The 24,238-nt window shown below is 42.8% G+C and overlaps 2 protein-coding genes across 3 annotated transcripts in view; both read right to left on the reverse strand.

Moving 5' to 3' along the window:
• Nucleotides 1–1,289: 1,289 nt before the first annotated feature.
• Nucleotides 1,290–17,719, reverse strand: mcm7 (minichromosome maintenance complex component 7). 2 transcript variants are annotated; one of them, XM_071399243.1, is made up of 15 exons: nt 17,535–17,719; nt 15,433–15,512; nt 14,805–14,969; nt 14,505–14,629; nt 12,585–12,765; nt 10,380–10,517; nt 10,067–10,216; nt 9,482–9,596; nt 9,128–9,259; nt 8,918–9,001; nt 8,437–8,648; nt 4,582–4,847; nt 4,274–4,442; nt 2,772–2,881; nt 1,290–2,192 (listed from the first exon to the last, which is right to left on the reverse strand). In XM_071399243.1, the coding sequence occupies exons 1-15, from the start codon at nt 17,563–17,565 to the stop codon at nt 1,967–1,969; spliced, it is 2,184 nt and encodes a 727-aa protein (XP_071255344.1). In that variant the 5' UTR covers nt 17,566–17,719; the 3' UTR covers nt 1,290–1,966. The 2 variants fall into 2 exon arrangements, with proteins under 2 accessions (XP_071255344.1, XP_071255345.1); XM_071399244.1 differs by lacking the exon at nt 17,535–17,719 and adding an exon at nt 16,067–16,085.
• An 885-nt stretch (nt 17,720–18,604) lies between these two features.
• LOC139574557 (cohesin subunit SA-2-like) overlaps nt 18,605–24,238 on the reverse strand; it is a 41,957-nt gene continuing 36,323 nt past the window's right edge. The window contains exons 26-33 of the mRNA XM_071399261.1: nt 24,073–24,209; nt 23,255–23,374; nt 22,901–23,076; nt 22,189–22,393; nt 21,315–21,476; nt 19,452–19,550; nt 19,112–19,217; nt 18,605–18,994 (exon numbers count right to left, since the gene is read on the reverse strand). Of these exons, the coding sequence (XP_071255362.1) occupies nt 18,947–18,994; nt 19,112–19,217; nt 19,452–19,550; nt 21,315–21,476; nt 22,189–22,393; nt 22,901–23,076; nt 23,255–23,374; nt 24,073–24,209 (1,053 nt within the window). The 3' untranslated portion in view covers nt 18,605–18,946. The remainder of the gene's footprint in view (nt 18,995–19,111; nt 19,218–19,451; nt 19,551–21,314; nt 21,477–22,188; nt 22,394–22,900; nt 23,077–23,254; nt 23,375–24,072; nt 24,210–24,238) is intronic.

A 24,238-nucleotide genomic window follows, 5' to 3' on the forward strand; every position in this document is an offset into this window, starting at 1 on the left:
TTTGCCAGAACAATAAATTACCTGGTGATTGAGAATTGTCCTATTCCAGATATGCCTCGTTTGGGTGTCTACTGGCGATATGTCTAAAGATAAGCAGTTTTAACATCGTACTGTCTTCAATAGTATGGGATGAAGATGTAACATTCTGGCGAATTTATTACGATATTTCCCTTCAAAGTGATGGTGCAGCGCAGACAAAACATGATTTCCATCCGATCCTGCAATCCTACACTTAGGCCATATGATTTTGCTTGCTCTGGACTCGATGAGTGACATATCTCTAGTTGAAATTGGCTGCTAACGTGAATTACTTTAAGCTCCAAATGCAGGTGTAAAACGCCGTTTATTTCTGTAGCCTATATTGCGTTTTGAAAATGCATCACCGTTTATGGCTGTAATGACAAGCTACATTTGCGCAGCGATTGTGCGCGCATGGTTTTCTAATCACTGCTTTTTTGGGGTTGCGGGCCCAAAAGTTTGAAAACCACAGGATACATCACTGGCAACAAATTGAGTTGGGTTGGTAAGGCTATAGTAATAGTAGCTGGTCAATGTTCAGTGCAGCATTTATTCCAGTTCCAAATAGTTTAGTCAAGATTGTGCGGCTTTCCCCTCCTGCAACTGCTCAGCGAGTCTGACTGCGCTTTGGGGAAGAAAAATAATTGTGCATGCCCTTTGTTTTATACCTCGTGCAGCCGAACGTTGTATTTGAGGAAATAAGCGCCTTTATGCGACAGGTGTATAATTTCGATGAGATGAATTTGAACGAACACCTGGCTGGGTGGAGAATTTACAGTGAGACGACGCTGTCCTATTGTGGTAAAATAAACAGTGGTCCATACATAAATTCCCCTCGGGTTATGGACCCAAGTCAAGTCTCACCTGGGCTATAAATCAACTCAGGTTTACGGAATAGTTTTACATTTCCCTGCATAGCGGATTTTAATATGCCTATATTGCGTGTTCACACGTCCACAGAAGTATGACAAAAACATGCATGATTGTATTCAATGTAGTTACAGGCGAGACCGAAAGCATAAATTACTGTCTACACAGCAAGACTGATCCTAAAACAAACCAGATGTCAGGAGCCTTTACAGCTCTTCTTTCCACATGTACATAAACAAAATGATTTTAGTCAGAGGGACAGTGACCCACATACAGTAGTAAGTAGCCTGCTGTATCAAATAACCCTGTGGCACAAGTCATGATGTATTAGGAAATTAAGCTTTTGATAGTTTTGAAAATCAATAGGAATAGTTAAGACAAAATGTGTAACAAGCCACAAATCAAGTTAAGCCATGAATTTATTAACACTGACATTCATAATGTACAAGCATTTAAGAGCGCATTGAAAGTATTGTCCATTAATTCCCCTATAGCCGAAGTATATTAAAGTTGTCTAATATTAAAGTTAACACAGAAGCTCAAAATGTCAGCTCCAGGCATTGATTTAACTGAAGAGCTAAAGGCCTACTCCAATGACCATTGTATATGTAATACAAAAGAGGTTGAGTCAAACAGATTTCATATGAAATAATTGTATTTACAGAGTTTTATTTGAGAGCAGCCATATAAACATTTAAAAAAAGCACTTAATAGCCAAGTAAGCAAAATCCCACAGTTAACAACATTTAACCATTGCAAAACAAAGCCAAGAACCACCATGCATGTTTGCATTTAATTATTTGTTGTGACGGTGTAGATGGGGACACACTTAGGGGTCCCATCACAGTCAACAACCCATTAAGCATCTCATCACAGGCAGAGCCCTTGACCGGGTTTGGGCGAAAAAGGCCTGTGGCTGGTGAAGGGAACACAGCATCAGTCCTCGAGTGCCGAAACGCTTCTGGTTTTCATCCTCTCCTCCTAATCAGGGACTAATTCAGACCAGGGACACCAGTTGAGTAAAATTAATACCAGAAAGTGTTCAGGCCCTCTAGGACCGGAATCAAACCTCCCTGCTTTAGACGAAGGTTATGCGGGTACGGGCCTGGTTGACTTGCCACACGTTGAGCTCTTCATACTCCTCTAGGGCCTCCTGGAACTGGGCAGGGGTGAAGCCACGGGAAACACACCGCTGTTCAGCCTCTGCCATGCGCACCAGGCCCCCGGACCCACCCCGGCCCTTCACACCCTCCGTGGCCAGCTCGCGCAGCAGGGAGAAGATCACGTCCGCTGGCCGATGGGCTCTGGAAAACAACGGGATCAAAAAAGGTTGAGGGTTCAAAGTTGTGGAACTTCATCAGGGTTGGGGTCAAACCCACAAATTAGGGCCTACCGACTGGTCTGTTTAGAAACGGAATGCCTATTTGACAGGAACAAATCAATGTCCAAATAAACGGACAGAAAATTGCATTGACCCAACCTGTGCTTCAAATGCACTTGGCCATATAGCTCTGCTGCTTCTGAAACATACAGCGCAACATACTTACATCAACTCCTTTGAATCCCTCGAGGTAGACGAGCACAGTAGTATGTGACAACACATTTGAAGTCAACAGGGACGTGTGGTGAAGCACTTATTTCTATAGGGTTTAAGGTCTTCTCCAGTAAACACACTGTCATGTGAACCAAAGGCAGTAAAAACCCTGGAATTTAACCACCTTCTGGTATAGCTACTGAATACCCATTACATTTGAAGTCTTCCCCCTACTCTGCTATTACCCAATCCTCACCCAAAAGGCATCCACTCAGAGATCTTATTAATGCGTAACAGTGTCATCGGGGACTGCCTTGTTGGCAGTTTCCCACAGAGGAGAGGAGCTGACCTGGTGGTGCTGGACTTGTCGGCCTGCAGGGAGTCCTTGGACATTTCCATGAGCCTCATCGCCTCGTTCACATCCTCTTTCTCCACAACATCCACCAGCCGCAAACGGGCCTGTGAGAGGGGGGCTCGTGAGACCACAGACCAGGTAGCTATATAGGCTACAGCACAGAACACACACCAAAAAGAAATGCAATAATCAACTGTTAGTGTCTTTTAGACATCGTAGGTCGCGCTGTGCCGGCACTGTCAGACCGAGACAAGTGCAATGCCCTCTTGAATGGCTGGCAATTGCCCAAGTCTCCGCCTCTCAACACCAGCTAGTCCCTCCCAATGGATGAGGCTTGACAGTCAATCAACACAATATGATTTGTTAAAACAGTGATGGTGGCTGTACAGGCCATGGTTGTATTGTAGAAGGCTCTCAGGTAACAAGCGACGACTGGTTCTGGTCACAGTCAGTTTTGCTTGGGTTTGCACAGCTGCTCCTACAAACAGGCTGACTGCCCACCCTGCAAAGCTGACTAGGACCAAACAAGAAAACAGACAGATTAACACATTAACTATACCCAGGCTTGACTACAATATTAATTCAGCACAAAGTCCATAAAGGGCATGGAAGTAGTATTTGACAGAATTTGGGGAAGTAGAGGGCCCCCCCCATTGGCTATTGGAGCTCACCAACTGTTTAAATAAGTTGTGTTAGTGCTTTTTGCCTATGCTGTTGACGTATTTTACAGTAATGGTTTTACATCAATATCGACTGCAGTGGAAAAATGCTTGCCCAGTCTTCCCAATCGTTTTACCCTTTTCTGAATTTTATCACTAAGTGGAGACAGACCACCGTACCCCTGAAGACCAAGCGGTAGTCTACCACACCTCTCATTAGCACCACCAGTTGAGAGAGTTCTCCCTAAGTCTTCCCCATGCTCTATATGAACTTGTCCATCCCTTTTGTGCGATTATTCAGATGAAGGCCGAAACAAACCTTTTAACCATGCTTAAATAAAACAATGCATTTCTAAATGGTGACCAAGGGTTGCACCTTTTCAATAAGTACAGGGTCACCCAGTGGAGTCGCAGGCTTGCGCTCGTGGTCACCCAGACGTAGCACAGTGCAGTCGGGGTGTCGGGAAGTGCTGGTTTTGCAGTAGGGCAGGTGAGTCAGCTACCTGCACAAACAGCACTTTTGACTCCCAGGAGCTACGAGACCACAGAGTGAGAAGCATCACATTCCTCCAGTCTTAATGGACAGGAAGCAGTCATTCAAAAGAGCAGTCAGTGCAGGCATGAGCGTAGGTAGACACAAAACCTAGTGCCCAGCGTGTGAAAGAAGTGCTCATACTGCGGGTAGGCTGGGCATCACCACTACCTGCACTGTAAGCACTTTAGCACAAACTGGGCTGTAGTAGACGGTCCAACCACCCACTCTTACACCGCTCCACATCCTAAATATGCTCCCAGTCAGGGTAGGAGCCTGTACTCAGGATGGGGTGAAAGTCTCACCAGGGCGGTGGAGAGGCGGAGGATGGACAGGAGTGTACGGGCGGAGGTGAAGGTGCAGTCCTTGCTGACACGCGCCTCCTTCCTCATCTCCACGTAGGCCGCCGTGATGTAATCAGCCAGCGACTCGGGTATGACGGGCTGTCGCCTCTTACACAGCGAGATGTAACGTCTGGAGGGAGCACACAATTAGTCACATAAGCTAAAACATGCATGTGAGAGGAATTTCTAGTCAATGATTTCTAAATAGTTGGTTATTTTACCTCCAGCCCCACAAAGAGCAATACGTCAACCAGGCTGTTACCACTGACCTCATGAGCTTCATATCGATGGGGGTGAAGTGAGTGGGTGGCTGGCGGCAGTGCTGGTGAACATAGGTGATGTGCTGGGCCAGGCGGAGATCGGCCTCCGCGTCAGGCTTGTCCTGGATGAGCCACAGCAGGTCGAAACGGGAGAGCAGGGCGGCTGGCAGCTGGATGTTCTGCTCTATGGTTTTTCGCGGGTTGTAGCGGCCATAGGCAGGGTTGGCGGCTGCCAGGATGGAGCAGCGGGCGTTGAGGGAGGTCATGATGCCCGCCTGACCAGGGAAGGGAATGAGTCAGTCACCCATATTCTCTTTAGGGTTGAATGGCGGGAACACGGTTAGAGATTTACAGCACAAAACTACTCCCTTTTACCAGGATAAATAACAGAAACCGGTCAATTATAATAAATTATTTGAACAGCATGGTGTGAAATGGAACTGTTAATAATATGCGACGTCTAAATCTGGCTTCTCTACAGCCTCTGCATGATAAATCAATGCTCAGTATGGAGCGCATCTCACCATAGTAAACAGGTAGGCCTACACTTGCTGCAGCATAGCCTATGCTACAGTAATATAAAGACAGATTTAAAGTTTCATTTACCCATCTCCACCTGGCTTTCGGGGTTAACCTTTTTTTGAAATTTCTAAAGACTAAACTTTTGCAGCGGCAATTAAAATATATAAAACCCATCACCCGAGTATCGTTGCTTAATAAAATAAAATTAAGTACAAGCGCAAGCACTCGCAATCTCAAACTCTTCAAATTGCATCCAAAAAAGATAATCTTGTTCTAGATGGCAGAGAAAAATTAAAACGCATCATGAAAATGTCAGATGTTACATAAGGAAACTAGTCAATTGAAATATATTCATTACGCCCTAATCTATGGATAATTGAATCTGTCAAACTGATAGGCCTACTTTTTTTATATAGGAAGAAAGGCTCCAACAAAGCCCTCGTTGTAGTGAAGTCATTAAAACGAAAGACAACTGTTGAAATTAATTACTTTCAGCACCATTTGCTGGCCACCTGTGATTATGCAGCAACCGCTCCAAAGCTGACGTCTGCCTGCTTGCCTTTTTGCGCCCCTACCTGTGGCAGCATCAGCACGCACCTAAATAGCCCCCATGCTACTGGGGTGAGTGAAGTAATTTTTTTAAGCCAGAATATTGTGGTGTTGTGTGTGGAGATGCATCTTGGTAGGCTATATGCCTTCCACCTGTTTAAGTCCATTCGCTCATTTTTCATGCCTCTGACATATGGTGATAAGTAATGATGTAACAGCCTACAGTTCTTTTCCCATTTTGTTTTCATTATTGTGATAGTGCATTTGTTGCAAACATGAGCCTTTCGCCCTGGTTGGGATAGTGGTCGCTGTCAGCAGTGCTGTAACATCAGTGCACTGTTGAATTGGTGCCTTTTCCTAGACCATGTTGTTATAAGCATAATAGTAAAGTTAACCAGCATATTGGTGTTGAGAACAATACGGCGGAGGCAGCAGCGGAGTCAGGAGACAAGAAAACAGTCCTTGCCTTAATTGTTAAAGGTGAGAGGAAATCTTAATTAGGTCTATAATAAATAGACCAACTTCAATGTGCCTGGCTTCATAAGTCATCCATATACAGTGCCTTAAGTATTCAGACCCAAGAAGACCAAAGGTGCTTCAACAAAGCACAGAGTAAAGGATTTGAATACTTTTGTAAATGCATTTTTTTTTTAAATAAAATTGAAACATTTCTAAAAACCTGTTTTTACTTTGTCATTATGGGGTATTGTGTGTAGATCGATGAGGGGGAAAATCACATTTAATACATTTTAGAATACTGTAACGTAAAGGGGTCTGAATACTTTCAGAATGTACTGTAGCTAGCTACAGTTATGAGCTTTTGTTTGTTGTGCGTAATGTGCAGTAGCCTATATCATATAGAGTACAGTTGAAGTCGGAAGTTACATACAAATTTCTTGTTAACAAACTACCGTTTTGGCAAGTTGGTTAGGACATCTACTTTGTGCATGACACAAGTAATTTTTCCAACAATTGTTTACAGAGATTATTTCACTATCACAATTCCAGTGGGTCAGAAGTTTACATAGACTAAGTTGACTGTGCCTTTAAACAGCTTAGAAAATTCCAGAAAATTATGACATGGCGTAAGAAGCTTCCGATAGGCTAATTTACATTTGAGTCAATTGGAGGCGTACCTGTGGATGTATTTCAAGGCCTACCTTCAAACTCAGTGCCTCTTTGCTTGACATCATGGGAATATCAAAAGAAATCAGCCAAGACCGCAGGACAAAAAAAAAATTGTAGACCTCCACAAGTCTGGTTCATCCTTGGGAGCAACTTCCAAACCCCTGAAGGTACCACGTTCATTTGTACAAACAATAGTACTGAAGTATAAACACCATGGGAGCATGCAGCCATCATAACGCTCAGGAAGGAGATGCGTTCCGTCTCCTACAGATGAACGTAATTTGGTGCAAAAAGTACATATCAGTCCCAGAACAACAGCAAAAGACATTGCTGGAGGAAACAGGTACAAAAGTATCTATAACCACAGTAAAACTGTTCTCCAGACCAGGTAAAAACCACAGTAATTTTTCCCCCCATGATGTCAAGCAAAGAGGCACTGAGTTTGAAGGTAGGCCTTGAAATACATCCACAGGTACGCCTCCAATCTATGTCGACATAACCTGAAAGTCCGCTCAGCAAGGAAGAAGCCACTGATCCAAAACCGACATAAAAAGGCCAGACTACAGTTTGCAACTGCACATGGGGACAAAGATCGTACTTTTCCTCTGAAAATTGTGTTGATATATTGAAGCAACATCTCAAGACATCAGTCAGGAAGTTAAAGCTTGGTCGCAAACGGGTCTTCCAAATAGACAGTGACCCCAAGCATACTTCCAAAGTTGTGGCAAAATGGCTTAAGGACAGCAAAGTCAAGGTATTGGCCATCACAAAGCCCTGACCTCCATCCCACAGAAAATGTGTGGGCAGAACTGAAAAAGTGTGTGTGCGCAAGGAGGCCTACAAACCAGACTCAGTTACACCAGCTCTGTCAGGAGAAATGGGCCAAAATTCACCCAACTTATTGTGGGAAGCTACCTGAAACGTTTCACTCAAGTTATCCAATTTAAAGGCAATGCTACCAAATTCTAATAGAGTGTATGTAAACTTCTGACCCACTGGGAATGTGATGAAAGAAATAAACGCTGAAATAAATCATTCTCTCTACTATTATTCTGACATTTCACATTCTTAAAATAAAGTGGTGATCCTAACTGACCTAAGACGGAATTGAATTGGTTCATGCTGATGTAAGTTCTAATCAAATCCAGACATTTATATGCTTTTGAATGACACTTCCGGTTTTGGAGGGAAAGACCGGCGTACCCTAGATGGAACATTTGTAAAATACCAGGATAATAGTCAATCCCAATTCTCATTGAGTAGGGGAAAAGCTCAGTGTTGAGACTGTCATGTTCTATGTTGTCTTCTTGAGGCAGGTTAGTGTTATTCATCATGAATCTTGTTCCGGATGCAACTCTGCAGTGTTCACTAGCTGGTAATACTACAAAGTCAAACCTAACCCTAACGCATAACCTTCAATTAGCATTTTTGGTTTTCATGAAATTTTACAATATAGCCAAATTCAACTTCGCAGCTGGCCCATCTAAGGGGAAAATCACTCAGCTCCGTCTCCAGGACAAGCTGGAAGACAAACGCCAACCTGCTGTAGGGGTACAGGTAGAAAATCTTGTCAGTTCTCCTTTGTTAAAACCACCCATGAATAGCCTTACACAACTAAAGTGTTAGTTGCCAAACAGATATGGCTTTGGTAAGGAGAAAGCTCACCTTGGCAATGGAGATGGTCTGCTGCTCCATCACCTCGTGGATGGCTGTGCGATCGGCATCTGCCATCTTGTCAAACTCGTCGATGCAGCAGACACCCTGGTCGGCCAGCACCAGTGCGCCACCCTCCAGGGTCATCTCCCCGGTGAGGGGGTCACGCATCACCGCTGCCGTCAGCCCCACGCCAGAGGAACCTCGACCCGTTGTATACTGGCCTGGAGGGGGTCAGGGGGAATGGTCATGGCTAGGCCCATGATGTCAGGAGCACAAATACAATCTTTAAACCATTTATCTACTTGAATACAATTTAGGACCTCACTTTTCTTACATATTAATCCAACAACTGTGCAAAAGGGTGTAAACCTTTTAGTCAATTTCCAGTAGGCCATTTAGCATGTTGCTTTCACCAGTTGTGTGACCTGGGACCAGTGAAAAATGGAGACATGAAGAAATATTTCAGATAGTTCCAGAAGATTGTACTTACTGCGAGGAGCCAGGCGGTCAATGTATGACAGCAGTTGGGACTTGGCTACTCCTGGGTCTCCCATCAGACAGATGTTTATGTTGCCTGAAAGGAGCCAAACAGGGTCATTAGTAAAACATCCCAAAACTCCAGTTAACTCAAATGAAAGCCAAAGCAGCCATTTTAAATGGACAATGTTACAGGGCAGTGGAAGGGTTTTATTGCACTCACCTCTGATCTTCATACCCTTGGGGGCCTGCTGCACTCCTCCAACCAGGAGCAGCAGCAGAGCCTTCTTCACATCTTCATGGCCAAAAATCTCAGGAGCAATGGAGCCAGCAAGCTTCTCATAGAAATCTTCCTCTGTAAGTAAGAGAGGAGCGCATGAACCAAACTATTCAGTTACACTCAGTCCATTCACGTCAGAACATCCTCTTGGATAAACAGCATGAGAAAGGTCTGAAAACAACCCACAGTCCCAAAACACTGTTGGCAGATCCAAAAAGACAGGAAACATTTAAGCAACACTGAGAAGCTTCATAATACTGCCAACATTGATCTGTGATCACTGAAAAGATTAAGAACCTGTGATCTGGCGCAGCTCTTCCTCACTCAGCTCTGCTGTGCCCAGCTCATCATCCTCGGTCTTGTTCATTAGAGTGATGCTGTGGGACTCCAGGTACGTCTCTGAAAGCAGACCCTGAGAGGGAGAGAAACAGACAGACAAATTACAACTCCAGAGTGGCGCAGCGGTCGAAGGCATTGCAACTCAGTGCAAGAGGCTTCACTACAGTCCCTGGTTCGAATCCAGGCTGTATCATATCCAGCCATGATTGGGAGACCCATAGGGCGGCGCACAATTGGCCCATCATTGTAAATTATAATTTCTTCTTAACGGACTTAATTAGTTAAATAAAAAAACTACGGCACCTCTAAGCCAGCCAAGTAGCCTGCTGTCCAGGGGATGTAGTTGTACATCTGTAGCCTAAGGTTACAGAAACAACCTCCTGCCCTATGGGCCGTTCTAACTTCAACAAGTCTAACTTTACATCTCAGCCAAGTCACAGGTAGAGTAAAATTCCAGTTTTCCTCCAACTTACAGTATGTAATGTTGTTAAACTTTAGGATAATTCTCAAAAAAGGTTTTGTAACGCGTTTGAGTGCACTCACTTGGACAGCCTGTCTGAAGCCAGTGCGCAGCAGAGGGAGGAAGACGCCGGCGATAGCCACGTGGTCTCCAGGCTGGGCCACGCGTGTGTTCTCCCCGCGGGTGTAGATGGTCATGCTCCTGGGGATGTTTCCCACAGGAACCTGGTCACTCTGGAGATGGATGGAGGCACGGGTTAGTTAGGGATTCAAACCAGCACAAAGTAAGACTTAGTCTGACTTGTGCTTGTTTATTTGCCTTCAACTTCTCACGCCGGAGAGCTACATGATTTGAACGTGTTGCTGCATTTCAGATTCCTTAGTCAAAGGTCCTTACGTGTTCCTGTATGCGCAGTTCCTGAAACTTGACGAACTTTGAGCCTCGGGTCTGCAGGTAGAGGCGGCCGCCTGACTTGTTGGTGACACACTCTTGACTGGGACACATGATGAGGGGCATGAATGTGGGGGATTGAATCTGATAAGACAGGGAGGGGTCTGGGTTAGCATGAGGAAAGGAACCAAGAGAACTGAAATGTTTCTGTACCAGACAGTGTTTAACTTCATTGGGATAGGGGGCAGCATTGGGAAGTTTGGATTAAAAGCGTGCCCAGAGTAAATTGCCTGTTACTCATGCCCAGAAGCTAAGATATGCATATAATGCATACAAAAACCTGAGAAAAATCCAACCAGGAAGTGGGAAATCTGAGGTTTGTAGTTTTTTTTTTTTAAGTGATTGCCTATCCAATATCCTGTGTCTGTAAGGTCAGATTGCACTTCCTAAGGCTTCCAGTAGATGTCAACCGTCTTTAGAAGTTGTTTCAGGCTTGTATTGTGAAAGGGGATTGAATAAGAGCTGTTTCAACAAGTGGTCAAGCTGAAAGACATTAGTTTAGTCTCGCGCTTGGCCGTGAGCACGACGCTCGTTCCCTTTCCTTTCTAATGACAACGGAATTGTCCAGTTGGAATATTATTGAAGATTTATGATAACATCCTAAAGATTGATTATATACATCATTTGACATGTTTCTACAAACTTTAACTTCTTTGGGACAGGGGGCAGTATTGAGTAGCTTGGATAAAAAGATACCCAGAGTAAACTGCCTGCTACTCAGTCCTAAAAGCTAGAATATACATATAATTAGTAGATTTGTATAGAAAACACTCTGAAGTTTCTAAAACTGTTTGAATGATGTCTGAGTATAACAGAACTCATATGGCAGGCAAAAACCTGAGAAAAAATCCAACCAGGAAGTGGGAAATCTGAGGTTTGTAGTTTTACAACTCTTTGCCTATCCAAGATAGTGTAAATTTGGTCCAATTGCACTTCCTAAGGCTTCCACTAGATGTCAGTCTTTAGAACCTTGTTTGATGCTTCTACTGTGAAGGAATGGGAGCTGATTGAGTCAGGGGTCTTGCATGAGCTGCTCACGTGAGAGTTAGCTGCGTTCCATCGCATGTCTACAGACAAAGGAATTCTCGGTTGAAACATTATTGAAGATTTATTTTAAAAACATCCTAAAGATTGATTCTATACTTCGTTTGACATGTTTCTACGAACGGTAATATGACTTTTCATCTGAAATTTCACCTGGACTTGCCCGCGCCTCGTGAGTTTGGATTGTGTACTAAACGCGCAAACAAAAAGGAGGTATTTGGACATAAATGATGGACTTTATCGAACAAATCAATTTTTTTTGTGGAACTGGGATTCCTGGGAGTGCATTCTGATGAAGATCATCAAAGGTAAGTGAATATTTATAATGCTATATCTGACTTCTGGTGACTCCACAGCATGGCGAATATCTGTATGGCTTGTTTTGTTGTCTGAGCGCTGTACTCAGATTATTGCATGGTGTGCTTTTTCGGTAAAGCTTTTTTGAAATCTGACACAGCGGTTGCATTAAGGAGAAGTGGATCTAAAATCCCATGCATAACACTTGTATCTTTTAGCAATGTTTATTATGAGTATTTCTGTAAATTGATGTGGCTCTCTGCAAAATCACCGGATGTTTTGGAACTACTGAACATAACGCGCCAATGTAAACAGATTTTTGGATATAAATATGAACTTTATCGAACAAAACATACATGTATTGTGTAACATGAAGTCCTATGAGTGTCATCTGATGAAGATCATCAAAGGTTAGTGATTCATTTTATCTCTATTTCTGCTTTTTGTGACTCCTCTCTTTGGCTGGGAAAATGGCTGCGTTTTTCTGTGACTAGGTACTGACCTAACAATCGTTTGGTGTGCTTTCGTCGTAAAGCCTTTTTGACATCGGACACTGTGGCTGGATTTACAACAAGTTTCTTTAAAATGGTGCATAATACTTGTATGTTTGAGGAATTTTAATTATGAGATTTCTGTTGTTTGAATTTGGTGCCTTGCAATTTCACTGGCTGTAGGCGAGGTGGGAGGCTCACATCCCGAACGATCCCAGAGAGGTTAATGCATTTACCCAGCCATGAGATCAAGTCAATTAATTATATAATTCATCTCCTTTCCTTGACAAGTTGGTGCAATAAGACGCCAATTGCTTACCGGCTGGTAAGTCTCTGCGCCACACTGGTCACAGGTGTAAGTGGCAACTGCCATCATGGGCTTGACCTCAGTGGCACGGGTCACGATGCCCCTAACTGTCACCAACTGGCCAATGCTGTCTGCACGGACATCACGGACCACTTTGGGTTTGGCAGTGCTGGGCGGTTTGAAGTAGAGCTCACTGAGAGAGAGAGCGAGATCAGAGGGAATGCAATAATTGTTATTCTTTGTTGCCCAAATACGCAAATCAGCCATCATGAGATGAATGGGCATGGCATGTATCTAGTAGAACATGCATCCAGTCAAAATAAGAATACTTTTTGATATACACAACCAGTCAAAAGTTGACACCTACTCATGCAAGGGTTTCTTTATTTTTACTATTTTCTACATTGTAGAATAGTGAAGACATCAAAACTATGAAATAACACATATGGAATCATGTAGTAACCAAAAAAGTATTTATTTTATATTTGAGATTCTTAAAAGTAGTCACCCTTTGCCTTGATGACAGCTTTGCACACTTAGCATTCTCTCAACCAGCGTCACTTGGAATGCTTTTCCAACAGTCTTGAAGGAGTTTCCAAATATGCTGAGCACTTGTTGGCTGCTTTTCCTTCATTTTGCGGTCCAACTCATACCAAACCATCGCAATTGGGTTGAGGTCAAGTGATTGTGGAGGCCAGGTCACCTGATGCAGCACTCCATCACTCTCCTTCACGGGTCAAATAGTCCTTACACAGCCTGAAGGTGTATTGGGTCATTGTCCTGTTGAAAACAAAATGACTGTCCCACTAAGCGCAAACCAGATGGGATGGCGTGTCGCTGCAGAATGCTGTGGTAGCCATGCTGGTTAAGCGTGCCTTGAATTCTAAATAAGTCACAGACAGTGTCACCAGCAACGCACCTCCACACTTCACTGTGGGAACCACACATGCAGAGATCATTTGTTCACCTACTCGGGAGTCTCACAAACACACAGCGGTTGGAACCAAAAATCCCACATGGACAAATTTCCACAGGTCTAATGTCCAATTGCTTGTGTTTCTTGGCACAAGCAAGTCCTCTTATTGGTGCCCTTTAGTAATGTTTCTTTGCAGCAATTCGACCATGAAGACCTGATTCATGCAGTCTCCTCTGAAAAGTTGATGTTGAGATGTATCTGTTACTTGAACTCTGAAGCATTTCTTTGGGCTGCAATTTCTGAGCCTGGTAACTCTAATGAACGTATCCTCTGCAGCAGAGGTAACAGTGAGTCTTCCTTTCCTGTGGCGGTCCCCATGAGAACCAATTTCATTATAGCGCTTGATGGATTTTGCGACAGCAATTCAATCAACTTTTTGACATTTCTTGACATTTTCCGAATTGACTGACCATCAGGTCTTAAAGTAATGGACTGTTGTTTATCTTCGCTTATTTGAGCTGTTCTTGCCATAATATGGACTTGGTCCTTTACCAAATAGGGCCATCTTCTATATACCACCCCTACCTTGTCACAACACAACTGATTTGTTCAAACGCAATAGGAAATTCTACAAATTAACTTTTAACAAGGCACACCTGTTAATTGAAATGCGTTCCAGGTGACTACCTCATGAAGCTGGTTGAGAGAATGCCAAGCGTGTACAAAGCTGTCATCAAGGCAACGGGTGGCTACTTTGAAGAATTGCAACATTTTTCATTTGTTTAACACTTTTTTGGATAATACATGATTCCATGTGTTATTTCATAGTTGATGTCTTCACTATAATTATAAAAACACACAAAAATGGCACAAATAAAGAAAAACCCCTGAATGAGTAGGTGTCCAAACTTGACTAGTACTATATACCAGTTTTCACTTTTCTAAGTAATTCATCCAGGTTCATGTCCAGTTCCAACTCGGAGACAACGGCAAACATGCTAGCTAAGTGAACTCACAATCTCCTCATGAGCTCTGCTGGGTACTGGTTGCGAGGATCCCTTGTGTCTGCGGTGTCGTGACCTCTCTGCTCCATCATCAGCCTATGCTCAATGTACACATCCAGGGAATCCTTGGCCACCACCTGGGTGAAAGAAGAGATGGGTATCGGTGCAGTTAAGTCTCAGACTCAATGTTTTACAGGTTATTTCATCCTTAAAACTAACAATTAGCAACTGCCTGATCAGAATCAATATCCAAGTCAAGCAGGACAGATGTCTTAAATGAGCACGTTTGTATTAATGCAGCTAAAAAAATACCTCTCTCTCACGGTACTCTGGCAGCAGCTCGTGGACGGCATCGGCGAACAGGCCCATGTAGCGTTTGGCGTTCTCACAGATGCTCTCCACCAACTCTGGGTCCTCCTCGGCCACATCGTCCAGGTCCACTTGCAAAGCCACCTGCTCCCTGTGGGACAAGGCAACCTACAGAAAACAGGACTGCTATCAGAGACAGTAGAATATTTTGATTTGTGGCCTAGCACAGATGTTGCACAGCCCTTTCTGCAAACAACGACAACAGTTCCTGCCCATCAGTCATTGGTCAAAGGGTCACTGCCACCACCTCTCTTATTTATTGCAGAGTAGAACCAACAAGTTTCAGCTTTCAGGTTCTCTTCTTCAAAATAATGCAATGTATTACTGTGCCTTTTGACTCAACCATTCAGTGGGTTGGCAGGGGAGGAAGATGTTGGCCGTCAGGCTCGCCCCGACACATACTTTGATAATTTGTTTTTCACTTTGAGTACTTTCTCCATAATACTTTACCCACCACATGGTTTAAAACCATTTATCATATTATATCATGGACTTTAAATTACAAATGACAAAGGACTGGCGTGACAAATTACAGAAAAAACAGGATCATGAAAGTCAGTGCCATACTCACAAGCTGAGCTCCATATTTGAAGACCTTCTTTCCATTGTCATCCTCACTGTAAAACTCTTGAAGGAACTTCTTGCATTTCTCTGCGGGAAAGAGAGAACAGTGTATTTAACAGTGTACATTGAATGCTATGAATATTACAGGTAGAGTATAGCCTGGGTCTGAACTGGGGAACTTGTGTCAAACTGAGTGAACAATCTAATTTAGTTCACCATCCACAATTAATTGTTTTCAGTGTCAATACAATTCAGGTAATGAGATGTATACATTTGTGTGGGGTTTAACGTTAGAAAATTGCCATCATTGGAGTCCAGGGCCTACATACTGCAAGCTGTGTTGTCCTCTGATGAGCCACTTTAACAACGCATCCCACATGATGAGTCATTGAAGTACTGTCCCTTTAACTCGGATGTGGGCGTCATATGTTTTCCAAATTTGTGGATGTGTTCAAACCTTTACAACAATGTAACCAATGATTTAACGTTACAGGTTAGGTTAGCAGTGCACTCACACAACAAAAACGCTGTTGTTCGTTTTTGGGAAAATAACCCCCACCTCAAAATGTGAAACATTCTGTATTTTAGACACGTCAAAACAAAACCAATCTCTAGCTACACAATATGCATATTTCACTTACTTTCTTAGTAGAGCACAAAATTAAACATTCTGCATTTGGAATGTTTTTGTAAACAAAGCAGCACATGGCTTTGAGCCTGGTCACTCAGAGAAATCCTCCGCTATACCATCACTCATAAAATAGTCCCAATTTAACTGATGGATTGAGTTGGTTATTGCTTCAAAACATAACTTCGTTTCAATACCAGTGTATTGACGCGCTGTGGTCGAATTCACCGTTACGTTAGCCTGGACTTTAGACCAGCAGTAGCTAGCAACCGACAAACATCATGACGCCCATACTTGCAGCTGCCTGTAACAAAGAACAGCCCATTCCCGCGGATGAGAAGGGTATCGTTGGTGAAAATGCGTGTGGATTGCTAACTAGCCACTGGCAAGCCATTTATTCCACTCCACTATCAAATTGCGCAAATGAAATGTACACAAATTATTAACACTTCTTTGACTGAATCAATTTCGTAGTATTGGTGAGTTATCGTTCACTATGAGTGCAACCCCTAGCATTGTCTTTCTACGCCCCTAGACCATGTGCTCCTCGCGCGTAATTCTTTGTCCTCTTGAGTTCCATCCGGGTTACTGAGAATTGAAGCTAGTTAAAAAATATATACGTTTAGCTTGGTAGCATGCAAGCCACCCTGTAGCAATCCCTAACCGGTATCATTGTCCAACATTTTAACTACCTAAACAACTTCACAATTAGCCAGATGGTGTTGTGCACGGGGAGACAGCCAGTGATCACGACCAGTTCTGTACAGGGGAGTTTGGTGAAGAGCCCCGACGCTCGGCTTTAAAGTTAACACGCATCTTTTGCGGTACGGTTTTGGAAGCATAAAAACGTCGACTACCTGTACTAATTAGCAAACCTTTGCTATCTGCGTCTCCGATCACCCGAGTTTAAACGGAAGACGGACGTCACAAACTTGTTGTCACTAAAATACTGTCAACATTGTACATTACGTGTGTATATTGCATTTGTGGAATTGTGATATCAAAGTAGGTGTATTTGTTTCTATAACAGCAACGTTACCGCAATTAAGAATCGATTCCCGTTTAAAATGAGTAGGTGTCTATTTTGGCTTCAAGAGCCAGACTTTAAACAGAACATGTAGCGATGGTCCTTAAACGTAACTTTAGGCTCCTTTATTTGGGTAGGGGCGGCCAAGCCTGAACAGTTTATATGTTAGTAAATTGTTAGATATTAACTCAGTTGGCTTCTTGGCTGAGCAGACAGAAAGACCATAAAGTAACGTTAACCGATTAACGTTAGCTAGTCAACCCCAACTTACCCCAAAAATGTTGGTTGGCAAGCTATTTATCAAGTCATTCTAAAGTCCAATTGCATGTTCTTACATTAATTGTTGCTCAGACGTAGTTATGAGTGAGCATGCTACTAGCCTCCATTATCAAAATGAACGTGTCTGACGTTAACGCGCTAGCTAACTTCAGCAAGCTTGTTAAAAAAAACATACCTTTCTCAGCCAAGTAATCCTTAGGAGCCATGATTTTCGAATAGTTGAGTACTGTGGTTTGACTTAAACCCAAATATATTAAGTAACTTATCAGTTATTATATATTTTTTTTAACAACGTCCTTTCTGCACCGGGAGACAACAAATTGGAGGTCCAACTGCAAAAACTGGCGCGAGTCTGTCGTCTGCGTGCTCCAATCAAAACGCGTATTTCTATTACGAAAGGCGTGGCTTCACTGTGGCGCGAAAAGTGCGGCGATGCAGTGGTCACATGATTCAACAAACTAGAATATTACGTCATCGGTGGCGCGAAAAATTTAGATTGCGTTTCATGCTTTCTAGCAATGACCTCAAATCCTGTGCATAAAAAAAGTTACCTGAACAAAAATAAAACGCAACATGCAACAATTTCAAATATTTAATTTCAAATATTTTACTGAGTTACAGTTCACAGAAGGAAATCAGTCAATTGAAATCAATTCAATGGCCCTAATCTATGGATTTCACATGCCTGTGCAGCCCTTGGTGGGCCTGGGAGGGCATAGGCCCACCCACTGGGGATCCAGGCCCAGCCAATCAGAATTACTTTTCCCCACAAAAGGGCTTTATTACAGACAGAAATAATCCTCAGTACACCCCCTCCCTCTACTCTGACAATCCAACAGACGAAGAAGCCGGATGTGGAGGTCCTGGGGTGGCTTGGTTACAGTGGTCTGCGGTTGTGAGGCCGGTTGAATGTACTGCCAAATTCATTCAAACGAAGTCCAGTTCGAGTGTTTTTTGCAGCTTGTTCCAGTCGCTAGCTGCAGCAAACTGAAAAGAGGGGCAACCCAGGGATTTGTGCTTTGGGGACCTTTAACACAATGTGACTGGCAGAACGGGTGGAGGATGAGGGCTGCAGCGGGTATCTCAGATAGGGTGGAGTGAGAGATACGAGGGTTTTATAAATATGCATCAATCAGTGGGTCTTGCGATGGGTATGATGGAACGGAAGTATACTAACATACAATATCCCCATCTTGCATTAAAAGCTCAACTTTCATCTGTTTAAATAAACCACAGAACAATATCCTCAGAAATTGGTTCTTTAATGATACATATTAAATCAGTGCTCATTTAACAGTTGGAAACAACCACAAAGTCATAAACAAGAAAAACACCATGTGTCAAACAATTCCTATATGAGCCATGAAGATATTTTTCACATTGCATCTTTGAAACATTCATAATGTTAAGGCACTTGTATTTTATTAATTCAACGTAAAAATTTCTAATAAGAGTTTACAACAAGTGTAACAACATTATGTGCTGTACTGTTTAACCCTGAAATGCCTGTCTGAGGGATACCAACGTAAGACTATCAGGACTTCTCCTATAAGTGTTGTTCTTGTTACTGTGTTGGGATCCTTTCCCTCACTGAAACAACTCCTCTAAGTAACTGGTGGAGTGACGGGTGGACGGCTGGAGAGAAAAGGAGAAGAAAGAAAGAGAGGTGAGGGAACAAAGGAATAGCAACCATGGTAGACATTATACGGTCAGTGTACCAACAAGTCAGATCTGAGTGGGCTTCTGTTTTACCAGTGTAAAGGCGGAGTCGTGGTCAGAATCGTCACTCTCGAAGTCCTCAATCTCAGGCTCTTCTTCCTCCACTTCATCATCCTCATCTTCCTCAATCAGACTCAGCCTAATAACACATATTGTATATGGGTATTTCAAACCACAAACTCTTTCAAATGTAACAGAAAACCCCCCATGCAGCCACATCAATTCTCTTTTTATTTTAATATAACTTTGTCAAGTGAAATTGTAAACAAGATTGTATGAACATTACATGATCAGATAAAATCATTTTTGCTTTCTCCCTAAACCCACACACACGCAAACACACTCACGCAAAAACACACAGACACACACTCACATGGTGAGATGTGATTCGAGGTCACAGTGCCCAGAGGGGCTGGCTTGTGCAATAGACAGCTTGCTCCTTCGCCTGGGTTCCACCTTGCGCTGCAGTGAACTGGACAAGATACAATGTCAAAACATTTTCAAAAAGGAACCCCTCGCCCCTTCCCTCTTCAGTGATTGTAGATCTGAACAAACTGGAACAGGTTTAATAATAAATTTAATTTTTAATGCACTTTTCATTACATCAATTAATTCAAAGGGGAGACAGGTGGCCTCGAAATTATAGCGTTAGGCCAGTAACCTAGGTCGCTTTTTCGAATACCGGAGCCTACAAGGTGAAAAATCTGACTCTGTGGCCTTGAGCAAGGCACTTAAGCCTAATTGCTCCAGGGGTGCTGGACAGTGGTGACCCCACTCCCTGCTGGTGTTTCAGGGGGAGTTGGGGTATGCAAGTAACACATTTCCATTACATATTTGTGTGTAACAGGACAAATCTTCCCCCACCCTGCAAATAATTAACTAGTAATTAAAAAAGTAAGATTATATACACTGGTACATACTACTGGTGTTTGCAAATAGGAAGATATTGGATAGGTGTAAGGCATGATGGCTCCACCTTTCCTTCCAGTGGTTTATGGGGAGCTTCCTTCATATTGCCTACACCTATCCAATCTCTTCCCATCTGCAAACACCAGTAGGAACTAATGTAAGGGTTATGGAGTTTCCCTGCATTTAAAATGATATTTTGTTACTAGCACTAACTTAGCAGATTGCTGCTACTTTTGGAGGTTTTACTCACAGTGATTGTGATGTGATTGTTTAGCTACTTTAGTTGAATGCACTTATTGTAAGTCACTCTGGATAAGAGCATCTTTCTAAATGACTCAAATGTAAATGTTTTCAGACAGAGAAAGGGGGCAGGAATTACCAGAAAAGAGAGAAATGAAGGACAAGGTGGGTAAATGAATGTACACTACCGTTCAAATGTTTGGGGTCACACAGAATTGTCCTTGTTTTTGAAAGAAAAGCTCATTTTTTGTCCATTAAAATAACATAAAATTGATCAGAAATACAGTGTAACAGAGTGCCTCTGTCCAGTGTCCGTGTTCTTTTCTTAATCTTTTCTTTATTGGCCAGTCAGAGATATGGCTTTTTCTTTGCAACTCTGCCTAGAAGGCCAGCTTCCCAGAGACACCTCTTCACTGTTGACTTTGAGACTGGTGTTTTGCGGGTACTATTTAATTAAGCTGCCAGTTGTGGACTTGTGAGGCGTCTGTTTCTCAAACTAGACACTAATGTATTTGTCCTCTTGCTCTGTTGTGCACTGGGGCCTCCCACTCCTTTCTATTCTGGTTAGAGATAGTTTGCGCTGTTCTGTGAAGGGAGTAGTGCACAGCGTTGTACGAGATCGTCAGTTTCTTGGCAATTTCTCGCATGGAATAGCCTTCATTTCTCAGAACAAGAATAGACTGACCAGTTTCAGAAGACAGTTATTTGTTTCTGGCCATTTTGAGCCTGTAATCGAACCCACAAATGCTGATGCGCCAGATACTCAACTAGTCTAAAGAAGGCCAGTTTTACTGCTTCTTTAATCAGGACAACAGTTTTCAGCTGTGCTAACATAATTGCAAAAGGGTTTTCTAATGATCAATTAGCCTTTTAAAATTATAAACTTAGAACACAGGAGTGATGGTTGCTGATAATGGGCCTCTGTATGCCTATGTAGATATTCCATAAAAAATCTGCAGTTTCCAGCTCAAAAACAATGACATTTCTAAGTGACCCCAAAACTTTTGAACGGTAGTGTATGTAGGTGCATATATAGCTAGGTAAAATATTTTGTTTTCTCTTTTAGGTTAAAAGGTGATAAAGTTACCCCTCTGAAAAGTCGTCATCAGACTCGGGTTCGGATATGATGCTGCCCTTGTCGGAGCCTGTGGTGGAGGCCTGTGTATTATGTGTGACGGGCAGGTGCTTGGACGGCTGTCTCTGCACGGTGGAGGTGAGGCCTGGGGTGGCCAGGTTGCTGTGGATGCCGCTGTGGATGTTGAGTGAGAAAATTAGAGGCATATATATCATACGCCCCCCAAAATGCTAACCTCCCCTGTTATTGTAATGGTGAGAGGTTAGCATGTCTTGGGGTTATGATATTTGTGCGTCTGTAAATTTCTCTCATCATTAATCACAATTCATTCAGGATTATCCGTAATCATGGTAGCATCCACATTAATGTAGAAGTGTTCAGAAACATATTATATTCTTATTTACAATAAAAGTGACTCCAATATGACACAATAGGTTATTTACCATTCATTTCTATTAGGCACAGGCACAAAATAATCGGAAACGCAACCAAAACAGCAAATCCAGCCAACAAATTTGTAGAGTCACAAGCTTGATTTAATCATTGCGTGTTATGAACATGGGACCAAATACTAAACGTTTGACTAAATTTAATAAACTATAAATTAATTTGTCCAAATACTTATGACACCTTCAAATGGGGGGACTAGATACATAAAGTGCATTCATTTCTAAACGGTAAAATATATATATATGAAAATACCCTCAAATAAAAGGTGACATTCTGTATTGTCACCTCATATAAAACATTTGATCTTAAATCCAAAATGCTGGAGTAGAGAGCAAAATTAAATGTTTTAGCTCCACTAAGCAAATAAATAAGTAGGTGAGTGTAGCTAAGTAAAACATTTTGTTTTCTCGTTTAGGTTAAAAGGTGAGAAAGTTACCCCTCTGAAAAGTCGTCATCAGACTCGGGTTCGGAGATGATGCTGCCCTTGTCAGAGCCTGTGGTGGAGGCCTGTGTATTATGTGTGACGGGCAGGTGCTTGGATGGCAGTCTCTGCACGGTGGAGGTGAGGCCTGGGGTGGCCACGCTGCTATGGATACTGCTGCTGTCCAGCCATGGCCCTCTGCTAGCGCTGGACACTGACCCTGGAGGAGAGGTCAGGGGTCAAACCATAGAATTACATATACAGTACAACTCATGATTTTTAAAGGATTTCTGTGGATCAAAACTCATAGATCTCTGTTCAGCTCGCAAAACTCCACCTATCCAACCCTTTTCTTTTTAAAGAAAACCATTAACCTTCTCAAATGTTCCAAGCCATTACTCCCCTCTTAACACATTTGATCAATTACATTAGACCATGTGTTGTAAAAAAGTGGGTCACAAAAATCAGGAATTATGGTTCACCAGGGCAATAATGTACTGTAGATTTGTGGTAGTGGTGGAGTAAGGCCCGGAGGGCACACAGTGTGTTGTGAAATCTGTGAATGTATGGTCATTTTTTAAAACATTTTATAAACTGCCTCAATTTTGCTGGACCCCAGGACGTGTAGCTGCTGCCTTGGCAGGAACTAATGGGGATCCATAATAATAATCACCTCTCTATACCTTTATCTCTTTGTTAGTAATATGTGTGTATGTGTGCTGCTGACCCTGGGGGGTAGTCCTCCTGCGTTTGGCTGCAGGGGTGCTGTGGGGGGACAGCGTGGCGCTCCTCTCCCCCTCCTCTCGGGGCTTGGAGGAGCCAGACTGCAGAGAGCGCTGGTACATCCTCAGAGATGGCCAGGAGGGGGCAGCAGAGCCACACTCAGCACTCAGGAAAGCAGACCTGGGAGGGAGGGAGAGAGAGGGAGAAACAGACTCAGGTCAGGACTCTCCTTTAGACACTTCATGTAGATCTGAAACAAACGGACAGCTCTATTTGTGTTTCTTGTGTGCAAGTGTGAAATGTGAGGAAAAAGCACATGCATATCCTTATGTGTCTAGTTGCTGTGTGTGTGACTCACAGCTGGGCTCGGTCCTGACGTAGGAGTTTGAAACTGAACTCGCTGAGTATCTCAAGGAAGGGCAGGTTGGGGGGTTGCTCCACGTCTGCTGCCTCCCGTAACGCAAACCGGATACCATCCCTGACCAACAGAGAACACTTTGTTCTACATACCAGCTAGACATAAATAAAGTTATCAAAAAGTTTGAGTTCAAACAGATTTTTTGTCAAGTGTGCGTATGTTTTTGTAAATGGTAAATTACTGGCTGCACAATTAATTTCTCTATTGGGACAATACATACACTACCATTCAAAAGTTTGGGGTCACTTAGAAATTTCCTTGTTTTTGAAAGAAAAGCAAATTTTTGGTCCATTAAAATAACATAAAATTGATCAGAAATACAGTGTAGACATTGTTAATGTTATAAATGACTATGGAATATCTACATAGGTGTACAGAGGCCCATTATCAGCAACCATCACTCCTGTGTTCCAATGGCATGTTGCGTTAGCTAATCCAAGGGTTTTCTAATGATCAATTAGCCTTTTAAAATGATAAACTTGGATTAGCTAACACAATGTGTTATTGGAACACAGGAGTGACGGTTGCTGATAATGGGCCTCTGTACACCTATGTAGATATTCCATAAAAAATCTCTTGTTTCCAGCTACAATAGTCATTTAAAACATTAACCATGTCTACACTGTATTTCTGATCAATTTGATGTTATTTTAAAGGACCAAAAATGAGTTTTCTTTCAAAAACAAGGACATTTCTAAGTGACCCCAAACTTTTGAACGGTAGTGTATATTGACATTTAGTGTGTATATGTGACTGACATATGCAGGGACACCAATGGTTTGCGGACGCGGTGCAGGTCTATGCCGAAGCTCATGGCCAGCCTTTTAGCTAGCTCTCTGATCTCCCCAAACTCCTGGCCTCCATCAACGCACTCTGGAGCCAGCGCTGAGAACAACTGACACACACACAATTAGTAATATATGA

Source organism: Salvelinus alpinus, chromosome 4 (assembly GCF_045679555.1).
Source record: "Salvelinus alpinus chromosome 4, SLU_Salpinus.1, whole genome shotgun sequence".
Classification (NCBI taxonomy): Eukaryota; Metazoa; Chordata; class Actinopteri; order Salmoniformes; family Salmonidae; genus Salvelinus; species Salvelinus alpinus.

Coding starts and splice junctions, on each gene's coding strand:
- mcm7 (XM_071399243.1), bottom strand. CDS start 17,565: ATGGCTCCTAAGGATTACTTGGCTGAGAAAG. Junction 15,513..17,534: donor GGATTACTTGGCTGAGAAAG/GTATGTTTTTTT, acceptor TCTTTCCCGCAG/AGAAATGCAAGAAGTTCCTT. Junction 14,970..15,432: donor TCAAATATGGAGCTCAGCTT/GTGAGTATGGCA, acceptor TGTTTTCTGTAG/GTTGCCTTGTCCCACAGGGA.